This window comes from Augochlora pura, chromosome 3 (genome assembly GCF_028453695.1).
Source record: "Augochlora pura isolate Apur16 chromosome 3, APUR_v2.2.1, whole genome shotgun sequence".
In the NCBI taxonomy this organism is placed as follows: Eukaryota; Metazoa; Arthropoda; class Insecta; order Hymenoptera; family Halictidae; genus Augochlora; species Augochlora pura.
In genome coordinates, this window is record NC_135774.1 from 31,871,734 (window position 1) to 31,883,924 (window position 12,191).

At 45.5% G+C, this 12,191-nt stretch overlaps 1 protein-coding gene across 1 annotated transcript; it reads left to right on the plus strand.

The window, feature by feature from the left end:
* Window positions 1-1,641: 1,641 nt before the first annotated feature.
* On the plus strand, window positions 1,642-8,114 carry LOC144467751 (short transient receptor potential channel 4). The gene is made up of 11 exons (XM_078176682.1): window positions 1,642-1,965; window positions 4,629-4,963; window positions 5,367-5,562; window positions 5,627-5,803; window positions 5,887-6,169; window positions 6,270-6,363; window positions 6,579-6,880; window positions 6,956-7,207; window positions 7,466-7,581; window positions 7,648-7,806; window positions 7,935-8,114. Exons 1-11 carry the CDS (start codon window positions 1,642-1,644, stop codon window positions 8,112-8,114), a joined length of 2,418 nt encoding a protein of 805 aa, XP_078032808.1.
* The last annotated feature ends 4,077 nt before the right edge of the window (window positions 8,115-12,191 follow it).

A 12,191-nucleotide genomic window follows, 5' to 3' on the forward strand; every position in this document is an offset into this window, starting at 1 on the left:
TCGTGTCTTTTTACTGTACAGCCTTTATTTAATGAGAGAAGCGTCGTCGCTTTAATTGGAAACTCGGCGTCCATTCTCGTGTCGCGTGTAAAATAGCTGCGAAACAGTGTTCCCCGTTTCCCACGATTCATTCAGCGTTGCACCGTGATCGGTTGAAACGGACGCTTGGGAAATTCTAACGAGTGCCGACGATTTTATGCTGTGCCGCTCGAACGGCGTTTCCAAAATGGCGCGTCCGTCTAGGTAGATCGGAGACTAATCCAACGTACTGTCCCTTTTAATCGCTTCTCATCCCCGTTCGCGAAGAGCTCGTCGCGTCCGCGGTTGCGCGAACTTCTCTCGTTGCCGACGCAGCTCGGATCGGAAGATCGTTAATTTATAGACACCCCGGACGATGAAAAGTGCGGACGCTCCCGTCGTCGCTCGATGCTTCTTCGCCTCGCCCCTGCTTTCGCGAACCCTCCCACTTTCCCCAACCCAGCCCAGCCCATCTCCCTCCTCACCGACTCCCTTTTTAAAATAGCTGAATCGAAAAAAGAAAGTATTACGTCCCCGTCCTCGAGGCGGCCGACAGAAATAGTTTAAGCGCGCTTTAGAAAAAGCTAACGAGAAAGGGAATTAATTGTTGTACATAGTCCATTGTTCTCTGTCCATTTCTCCGTCTGTAGAAACGCGAGAAATTGTGCGACAACGCTCCGTTTCTTGCGACACCCGCCTCAATCTTGGCTCGCCGTCGAATTTGAATTTGAATTTGAATTTGAATTTGAATTTGAATTTGAATTTGAATTTCGTGCGGGAACATCGTATCGCACCTCGCTGCATAATTAAACAGTGTCGGGACGATCGCGATCCAAGTATCAGGCGAGGATATATCGCAGTCACGGAACGAGAAACAGAATCAATTATTTCACGCCGGAGCGGTTGCTACATCGACACCTAAGTTATCCCCCCAGAAATTTATATATTATATATTATTATATTATAGTAATTATTATTATTATTATAATTATTATTATTATTATTATTAATATTATTATATTTTATTTTATTTTATTTTATTATATTATTATTTGTACGTAGCGGAACAACAAATTATAAATTATGTATATACACCATCGATAGATTGAAATTAAATCATTAAACTGAGCAGAGACTGTGGCGTTGTAATTAACTTCTCCTCCCCAGGACCTTCTATTGGCGCAATATTTCATTGGATGATTGAAAGAATATTCTCGACTGAATTTTCTTTAATAATTCCTGTATTAAAGAGCAAGTACCGTTCATACTGCAGCGTGTTAGTAGATTTGAATTAATCGACGGTAGGTGCTCGTCTCTTGGTAATCGTATTACTTCGGTGAAAGTAGAAACGCGATTTCTATCGAATCGAATAGAGAACGATCGATGAAATGCTGGCACCGCAAAGTCTGATGCTGAAACTGTATCTATTCGCATCTTTCGCTGGGTGTTTCAAAGCGTTCCCTCCGAATGTTTGCGCAACTTCGGTCGACGTACGTTAGCAACGTGACATGGAAAATTCTCTACGATAGTTGCTGCAGCGAAAGGTCAAAGACGAGCTGAAATGAATTTTGAACCGGGCGACGACAAATTCCGGAGGGTGAGCAATATCGACCAACCTGTCATATGTCATATTGTTTAGAGTCGGAGCATGTTTTTCGGAGGTTATGCATTTTTTCGAACAAACGATTCCCAAATGTTGCGTCACGAGTTCCTCGAATAGTCGGGTCGCTTTTCCATTTTATACTCCCGCGAGTTGGTTCGCAACGAAATTCAACGTTCTCATTGACGCCAAGCTTGGTTTTGTTCCAGCGATTCAGCATCGTGATTCCACGCTTGGGTAAAAAGGAGAGACGCTTCTTCGAGCTCGTCGACCATGGATACGTGGCACGCGTCGACCAATTCCTCGCCGAGAACGCCGACTTCAACATCAACGTTACCGACTATCAGGCGAGTTGCATAATTTATTACGCCGCCCTTAACATCTCGTCGACGTATTCCCAAGTTCGCGTACACGCGATTCCATAGTTCCATAGGAATTCCAAGAAAGATAAAAGAACAGAAGTACGGAAGAATCCCGCCGAAGCAACGTTTCCCGAGGCTATTATCGTCGTTACAGATCTGTTTCCATCCAACAGTCCCTATCGCGAGCCATGTGTCAAAGCAGGGCCAAGCCGAATAATTAATTACCAATCTCCGCTACAAAGCTGAACGACAAAGAAACGATACACGCAGACAGTTCCGAGACCGGGCGGCTCGTAAAGGTCCCCGAATTTATCTCCCATCGCCGCTTTCCCACTGCCGCACGGCATAACCGTAAGTGGTGTCGGTCGTTTACGTTGATTCACAAGAAGGCTCAGGTAAAACGGTGACGCCCGGTCGTTTTCTTCGGTTGGATCGGTTGTTCCGTCAACCCCTTTTTCGAGATCATTTCCAGCCGATGATTTACACTTTACACGGAACTGTCTTCTCTGTCTCTCTCTCTCTGCCTCCGTCTGCAGGTTCAAAGAGCTACGCCGTCTGCCCTTAACACTCGTTCTACTGTTCGAACCGTAACGGTACTCGAACTTCCGAAAACAGTAACTCGACCAGCAACTCCTTAAAAACCATAGACGTTGTCGCAAAGACTTGCAAATGAAACACGACGACTCATTTATACGTTTTCTTCCTTTACCAGACTCCTGCGTTTTAGCCGCAATTCCAAACGATCCGAATCGCTGAAAAAAGAGATTTCGATCAAACATTGTAGAACCGATGTAGGAATGCTTCAATTTCACGAGAACGTCTTCTCAAAACGCGTCGCCATTTCTGAATCGATTCGAAGGAAAGATGAGAAAGTTTCGTTGAAACCGGAGAGTTGATACAGCAATAAGACGAGGCCTCGTTATCTCGGATCTTCACCCCGTCGAGGTACACGTACGAATGGGAATGTTAATCCCTCCCCCGCGCTCGTGCTGGTCGTGTCATCCGGCTCTCTCTTCGGGGTTCCCAAAAAGCCCAACCCTCGTTTCACTTTGAGGCAACGGCCGCCTTCGGCTCGTGAGCTCGAGAAGGAGCAGGAGGATGAGGAGGAGGATGGGGGATGCCTGGAGGAAGAGGAAAACGCGAACCAAGAGGACCAGCCGAAGCAGAAGAACGAGACAAACGAAGGAGGGTGATAAAGGAGGAGGGATGAGAGGAAGAGGAAGAAGAAGAAGAAGAAGAAGAAGAAGAAGAGGGCCCCAACCGCGCGAGTGTAACGGAACGATAGAAACTGACTGGCTGCCTCCGTGTATCTACGGCCATATTTCAGACCGTCCTTTACAAGACAATGGTTTCAGCCGAGGACCGATAAAAATTATTCAAATGACTCGTCCCGCTGTAAATTTCATCCGGGAATCCCCTTGCCACCGACTTCGCCCGCGAGTCTGCCGGATCGCGTTTGCTCCCGTTTTCGGTGGCGACCCAATATCCACGAAGCATCGCATCCGTCCGACAGCATTTCCATATTCTCGCATTCGGCCGCCGTAACGTCGGATCCGTGGCCGGCTTCTTCCGAGAAGGGCTGCGACTTTGGTGAATTGGTCCAACAGGTCTCGTAGTCCGTCGGGATTTTAATCCGAATTGTTTCACGCTGTTCTTCGGGTCGTTCTTCGCTCTTCCGAAGCGCGAACATGCCACCCGGCGAAACATTCGTCGGGACGCTTTCGACACGTTTTGCGGTTGTCGATGGCACGGTGCAGCGCTTGCAGACTTTTCTTCAACGTCTCTACTTTATCTTATTCCAATGGAGTAAAAACTTGTTCTCTGTATTGGATCTTTCGTTAAGTTTCAAAGATGCTGAAAATCTTGTTAAGGTATTTTCAAAAGCTTAAAACAATGAACAGAACTAATGCACATTTCTTGCAAATGGAAGACCCGTAAGATCGCGCGCGCGCGCGCGCAGTCACGAGGGTGTAAAGCAGACAGCTGCCAATGGTGAATGGCGGTGGTCCTTCACCGAGTCACCGAGTCACCGAGTCACCGACTCGCCGAGCATATATCACAAGGTGGGATCGCCGATGTGGCGCGGCGGTGCCGTGTGTACTCTGGGGGGGCCCCATCGAAAAGCCAGAATATCACGGAATATTGTGACCGTTGCCGACGGCCAACAATGGGCCCGGTCCATTGTCGGGAGCCGCCTCTGTAAACACGCCGCAGATGGGCGACGAACCTTGTCGTCCCATTCTCCGCGCAAAAAGGGACACGGACGACCGAAAAAAGGAAGAAGAGGCGAGAGCGTAGATAGGCGGTAAAAGTTCGAAAGTCGATCTCACGAGGACCGGAAAGCGTCGTCGCGCCGCTCCGCGAGTTTCGCTACTAGAAATTCCAAGCCCGTGGAAAGTCTGGAAACTCTTGCAATTTGCAAACCGAACGATCAAACGTTCCACTTTGACGGGGGCGAATCTTTGCTCGATAGGAGGAATCTTAACGTCGTTCGAGAATTTAACACGTTATTTTACAATAATTGGTGGAATCGATTTTCTGTGCTCTATTTCACTCGCAAGATTTCTCTTTTGGCATCGAATGCATCGCCAGCAGAATGCAGCGTTTCTCAAAATCGGACTCGTAATTGCGTGAACTTTTCTGTACAGGGTTTTACGGCGCTACACGTCGCGGTCCGCAACAGAGACACGGCGATGGTGGAGTATCTGCTGTCCTCTCCAGACATCGACCCGGGAGACGCTCACCTGCACGCAATCGTGAACAACGATCAAAAAATCGTCGCGCTGATACTGAATAAATTAAATAAATTAACGACGGGTCTGGAGTACGTCGGGGTGACGCAAAGCGCCGATTTTCCGGACAACGCGACTCCTCTGTTAGTGGCTGCGCGGTGCGGCCACTTTGAAATGATAGAGTACCTTATGAGAAGATACCACAGCATCTCGAAGCCACATCTGTCCAAGTGCAACTGCGAGGAGTGCATGTACAGACGTTTATTTCCAACCCTCGACCGAACAATGCTCCAAGTAACAGAATATCTAACGGTTGATACTCTATATTATGATTCCTCCCGCAATTTTCGGTGACCGAGAAAATATCATGAAATCGTTTCGGAACGTCCCCATTCTTGAGAAGCTATCGCTTCGCTCGACGAGTTGTTTAATTGTAAGTGAAAACTCGAAGATTACCGACTCGCTCGCGTCATTCGAGAAATTTATGAGTTCCAACCTCGACAAACAATTGGGCGCGTTCGTTGCGTCGCTGCTAATATTCACGCCTGGACAATGGCTCATCAAAGTTTTCGAGCGAGTCGCATTGTGGGGCGGTCGGATGCAAAGAACGAAAGGGGTGGATGAAATTAATGATAGCGTTGTTCGACTGTGCAGGGAGGAACGAGAGAGATTCGATTGGCTGACGATCGAGAAAATGCGATTATTCACGTACAGCGCGATCACGAACCCGGCGTACATCTGCCAGACGGTCGACGACCCAATTCTCGAAGCCTTCAATATGTCTTACGAGCTGAACGAGGCAGCCAATTTGAACAAAGAATTCCATCACGAATACAAAGGACTCTCCAAGGTTCGGTCGCCTCTTCTCCGACTACGGGCACGAGATCGTTGATCGAATAACCTTTCTTCCGCAGAGCGTCTCCGACTTCGCGACCGATCTGATCGACTGCGCGCGGACGATCGACGAGGTGGAGATCATTTTGAAGCAGACCACGGGATTCGCCGTTTCCGCAAAATTCAACTACCCTCGCCTGCTGTTCGCCCTGCACTACAGACAGAGGGGTTTCGTCGCTCATCCGAACGTACAACAGGTCGGCAATTCGTAAACTGTTCTGGCGCGACGACGAAATATGTACCCTTTTCTCAGGCGATTTTGTCGTCCGTACACTTGCAGCTGGTGAAAAGCAAATGGATCGAAAACTGGTACGCGTGGAAGGTGATGAGCAACTGGACAAAGTTGGTGCACATACTGCTGCGTATCTTCCTGCTGCCGGGGATCCTCGCGATCGTCTTGTTCCTGCCGAACTCGAAAATCTCAAAGTTCGTCCAGTCCCCGGTTAATAAGTTCATCTCGTCGATCGCTAGCTATTTGCTGTTCCTGTTCGTGGTATTCCTGCAATCGCACACCGACAAGACCCAACAGCTTCGCGGGCCGCCTAACACCGGTATACAAACGATCCCCTGACTCTTGACGTTGACAGATCGGGAACCGGCCGAACCGACAGGTTACCCCGTTCGGCTTCTGATCGCCGCTCGCTTTTGCAGTCTACGTTTGGTTCCTGGCGATTTACATCCTTTCGTATACCTGGGCGGCGATTCGTCTCTGCCTGATCCACGGACCGAGACGGTTCTTCTCCAAGTATTGGTACTGGTACGATATCAACCACCCAATTAGTCGTTGTTTGCAGTTTAGAGAAATCTCGAGACATCTTTCATTTCTTAGCTTTCGTCGTGGCAATTGTTCTTACGCGCCGTAGATTCTTTCGAATTATTCGCGAGCATACATCTACAAAATAAATTAATGTAAACGCTCCACTCTTTTTATATTCTCTTTTGTATTTGGGATGACGAACGAAATCGTTCCAGGTTCGAAACAATGATGTTGTTCCTCTTCGTTCTAACCTTCCTCTACTGGATCACCGCCGCCATAGACGTGCATAGGAACGGACAGCTCGAATTAGAGAGAAAGTATTGGAACAAGTTCGATCCCACGCTAATTGCCGAAGGAATTTTCTGCCTGGCAACGATAATGGCCTATTTGAAACTGCTATACTTTTGCCTGCTGGATTACAATCTCGGTCCTTTGCAGCTCTCTTTAGGGAAAATGATCTACGACGTCATCAAGTTCGCCGCTCTCTACTCGATCATTTTGATCGCCTTTACCGTTGGTAAATGCATCCCTCGGCATCGATCGCTATTCCCTATATGTAACAATCGAATATGTAATCGTCGAACGTTTCCAGGAACGTGCAAGCTTTATCAGTATTACGACGGGATGGTGCAGATCGATGACGAATCGAAGATCAAGACGCAACAAGTCAGCTCGTTCGTCAACCTTGTGGCCGCTCTAAAGACCTTCTTCTGGGCGTTCTTCTGCATGAGTCCGATGGAAAGCGCGGACGTGATAATTGAGAATCTTCCCGGGGAATCGAAATACGAGACTGTCATTAATCATCACTCGTTCACCGAAACGATCGGCTACTTGGCGTTCGCCGGTAATGTGTTCCATCCCCTCGATTCCCGGGCAAAAGTCGATGCGACACGCTTGCTGAAATTTATCGGAATATTCTACCATTTTTCATCGTTTGCGCGTTTACTTTGACTCGAAGAATTATACCGTGATTTTTATTCTGATGGATGATCGATATAAATTACGAATAAATGAAACGCGAAGCTACGCTGAAAAATTGCCGATAAATTGTCGCTTCTTAATAATAGTCCAGCGACAATCAATTTGACTACTTGTGTTCCAGTATACACGTTCATCGCGGTAGTATTAATTCTGAACATGCTAATCGCGTGCATGTCGAACACTATGACGCGAGTCACCGAAAACATGATCGAAGAGTGGGCGTTTGGCCGTACAGAGGTTCGGAAAGCAAGACTAGATCGAGTTAAATGCGACACCGTTATTATTAAGAATCTCTGTTTCTAGACTTACGTGGACTTCATGCTGACGACCGCCCTACCGCCACCATTCAACATTATTCCAACGCCGATTGGAATCCAGCCGATCGTCGAGTACGTGAAAATACTCTTGAAACCCCAGGAAGACAAACGGGCACGCTGGAACATTAATCATTGTTGGTTCATCGTTAGTAACTAGCTGTACAAAATTTATATCTTATTATTATTTCTTATAAATGTTGTTCTCATTTTTCTAAGTCGGACAGATGCAATGAATTTTGTAAAAAAAACACTTTTCTTTCTGTCTTTTAACAGGAAACTGTGGAGAAAGACAAAGATCACCAGTTTTCTCTAGTAATGTCTCAGTTGGTTCAACGGTATTTCCGGAAGAAAAGTAAAGAAGCTGATGAGAACGAAGCGGAAAGGATGAGGCAGGAAATCGTCGAACTATCAACAGTACTGAGAGAAGCTTTGTCTCCCGAACAAGATATTTAATTGGTATAGGAACACAGGATGCGCTAAACTGTCCTTTCGTACAAAATTCTGTGATATCGTCTAGCTATAGTCGGTAGTGTCCCAATTACTATTATTATTATTATTAGTATCATTATTATTAATTATAAATGCAACATGTGAAACTTGCGATACAATTCATACTTGAAATCGAACAACAAGTATGACGGTGCGTCACACTCGAAGAGTTTACAATTTTCATGGCGAGAAAGATGGGGAAGAGCGAATCGTACCGGAAGAAAATGAAAAAGAATGTATCTCGTATCTCGTTGACGCAACAACAAGGGTGAAACCAACCCTGCCCCAGCGAGCGTGTACGCGTAGAAAGAATTGTCCAGAAGCCTCATGAATAGAGAGGTTGCCGACCCCAACGCTATCTCGCAATCTCGCTGGATCGTCCGACCAAGATTTTTCTCCGAGGGAGAATCTACTCCGATAGCATTTTTCGCGCGCTGTTTAATTTTACGGAAATCTGAACAACGACCGTAAGATTTTAACGAATGCCTGCCCTTCCATCGCCAACATCCTAGATTAGTCGATTTATCAGGTCACTGAGATTCCAGTGGAAAGAACTCTCTCTCTCTTTCTCTCTCTCTCTCTCTCTCTCTCTCTCTCTCTCTCTCTCTCTCTCTCGAGCTTACGAATAAGGACAGAATTTCTGAGCAACGGAAAGAATATCTTGGAAAAAAAAGTATCGTCCTTTTGTATAGCGCGACGATTGCTCTGTGAAAATTGATCTCTTGTCATGTCGTTTCAATTCTGCAGATCGATCGCTTCGCTCGAGATATCTCTGTAACTGCGTGCAAGGCAAAATCAAATTTTTAGCAAGGTGAAATCTCAAGTATTCGCAATTACGAGTAATTCTACGCGGAACTGTGTTCCATCTAGACATAAATCGCGCGCATTCTTCGCATTGTATGCAAAGTCTGGTTCGTTTCCGCGAAGCTTTAAGGTTCTTGCGGATCACGCTCTGGGGCTCGCTGCGATGGACGCGATCGTAATTCAAAAAGTTTTCAGATTTATTAAAAGTTTACCGCTCGCTGTGGCAAACAGTTTTCTCTTAGCAGTTCGGAATTCATTTTCGAGCTTTTAAAAACGTCCGCGTAAAATGGAGTCGATGGTAACGAATTCATTTCACCTGAAAATTTCAAGCATTGAAACCCTTTAACAAAGGGTTCATCCCGTTCTCCGACAATAAATAACCTAACATAAGAAATGAATGGAACAATCGAGGATAAAGTTCGATGCATTAAAAATCAGGTCACGCTAACCTTTAATATGATAAATGATGCAGGGGAACTTTCATAGTCTTTCCGCTTATAATATTGCTGTGTTACAGTACACTATATCGTACGCATCGTATAGACCTATTCTTGATGATTTTAATTAAAAGGAATCGATAGTTTGTATGAATAATTCGTGAAAAGTTGCGAAAATCCAAGCTACTGTTACAAAATTCGACTTCGAGAAGCACTTACGTTTACATACGACAGGATTCTACCGAATAAAATATGTATCGAAGAAAATGAGTTCGAGAGAAGGAAATAACGAGAAATAGACCCTTTTTGCGCCTCAATCGATACTCCGACAGAAGTGGCGGCTAGCCTCGAGTACGTTAAATTGCCTCGACGTCGGCTTTTTTCCTAGCAATTACCTCGCACTGTCGACACGTGTTCTTAATCCTTCAACATTCGAAGGCAGCTGTTCAATTGTTTAGATTTCGCAGGACCTTAATCGCGATTCGTAATATCTTCCAATAATTTTCAAACTATTCGTCCGAATCGTCCCTGGGCAAATTTTCTTGCCCAATGGAAATGACATGACGCGCCATAGCCGCGTATTAAAACGCGCAAATAGTACGGATTAATTCACTGGCAATAACGTCCAATGGCATCCGATCACAGATACCTTCTGTCGACGTAATTGATTGCTTTGCCAATAGTCTGTTCCGACGAGTCCGCGACGGTGTTCCACTCGCTACAATTTCATTAGGGCAAATCGGTTTGCTTCTGACGTTGATCGCGAATTACGTCGGGTTCGCTGCTAAGGAACTCTCCTGCCAGTAAATTGGAAAAAGGAAAAACTTATAAGCCGGTAACACCTTGGGAAAACTTGTAGAAGTCTCGTCGGATCCGGGATTACATAGCACCGACTCGTTTCGAGTATCTCAAAGTATCTCTCATCGAAGATGCTACGAACTACGACGATAACATACTTCTTGCGACCTTCCACAAAAATTTCAAAGAACAGAAACTATGGCCGAATTAACATTAATGATCGTACACCTTTAGAAACGACGTGTATATATGTGTATAACTTTGATGTTGCAATTGATCAATGTAGAGAAAATAGTAAAATCAATAAGCGACCCTAAACGTTGGGACCCTTAATCGTTAAGCAAACAAACTTTGATCTCGAAAGTCGAAGAACCCGGACCCTGGTACTTAGATGTTGCTTATTATTTTTAGCATTTCCTTCGACACTTTGGCCCTATATCGCAACATCTTGAAATTCGTTCAAGTTCTCGGAATGTTTAAACAGTTGCTCAGTTCCTAAGAATAGGAATCTCGGTCACCGCAGATCGATGATAAAAGTGTTAAATAGATTGCCGAGCGCCAATCACCGAAACTTGCGGCAAGTTCGAGCCCGAAAAGCTCGAAAACCCGTTGCTATTTATGACGAGGGAGGGTGACTGCGTGGGGACTAGGGGGTAGAAATGGTCGTGATTCGAACGACGAACCATGTTCCAGGAGAATCCGAGGAATTTGGTCGGACTCGAAAGTGCGGAACAGAAAGTTCCGATTGCCCGTTGAATCGGCGACAAACGACGTAGACTGCAGACCGTAGAGTAGACGGAACGCAATCAGCATCGCGGCAGCCATTATGGAGCCTGTGCATTTTTCCTCGGCTAACAGGGAAATCCTCGTGCCGGAAATGCTCGTTCCCGGATTTCGAGTCGCGAGCATGGAGAATACGAGCCCGAGCTTTTTCTTCTTCCTTTTCGTTTATTGGCTCTGCCGGAACTCCTCTCGGGAACGAACCTCGAAAATCGAACGCGTCGAGAGAAAATGTGGCTGATAATCTGCCGGAATATTAAAATTTCCAAACTGAGCGAAAACTTTACGAACTCGTTTAATTGGTGAATTTTTTATCCCACCGGAGATTTTAATTAAAATCAAGCTCTCTGTCGACTGATTTTTCTATCGGGCGGGTCACACGCGACTTTTTATTTGCTGACGAACTCTATTAGCATAACACGCTTCGTTCGCGACGCGCATACGATAAAATTGTATTGTGCAAACGAAATTTTCATTTTTTCGATATCTTGTTCGAGACAACAAAGAGAGGAAATAGAGAGTTGCGTCTGTATTGATCGTACAACTGTTTCTCGGTGTACGTACATATATGTTTGTAGCGCGCAGATGTCTATGCATGTTTTATTAAAATGGGAATATTCGGAAGTAAAGATAAATAAAAATCATGGAATAATTTACCTCGCTCGGGGGTGTACTCGCGGTCGATTATTCTCTCAGTTATCCGTCGGTTTGTTATTGAGTAAAGAATCGAATTTTCCCCAAGAGTGTCGTAACGCGCGACCCCAGGTTTTCCGCTTCCTGGAAAGCTTTCTAAGATAAGATTCGCGGCCGGCATCAGCCCGGTCCATGTTCTCGTAAATTCTCTGTTAAAGGTCTTGGCTAGGATGTTCCTCGGCTCTACATGGATATTCAGGACACAGTGAGCTGCATAGCAAGTCAAAGAACGGCAGATTCTTTGTGTATTGTACATACAATGATATGTCCGCCTTTGGCTTGCTGTTTCTACTTAATAATGCCGCCCGAGATTTTTATAACTGCCGTATCACAATTTCCTAAAACAAAAAACAGAATTTACACACTGATCGTTAAACTGCGTATGCGATATGAAAATTGTTTACGCCAATTGCAAGATACAGGAGCTACATAGACATTCGTTTTACCGAATAATTTTAAGGTACTTACTAGGCTTTAAATACATTTGAGAAATGTATAAAATTCACTAAGCTTCCATATTACTATCTAC

Coding starts and splice junctions, on each gene's coding strand:
- LOC144467751 (XM_078176682.1), top strand. CDS start 1,642: ATGTCATATTGTTTAGAGTCGGAGCATGTTTTTCGGAGGTTATGCATT. Junction 1,966..4,628: donor TCAACGTTACCGACTATCAG/GCGAGTTGCATA, acceptor TTTTCTGTACAG/GGTTTTACGGCGCTACACGT. Junction 7,208..7,465: donor CGGCTACTTGGCGTTCGCCG/GTAATGTGTTCC, acceptor CTTGTGTTCCAG/TATACACGTTCATCGCGGTA.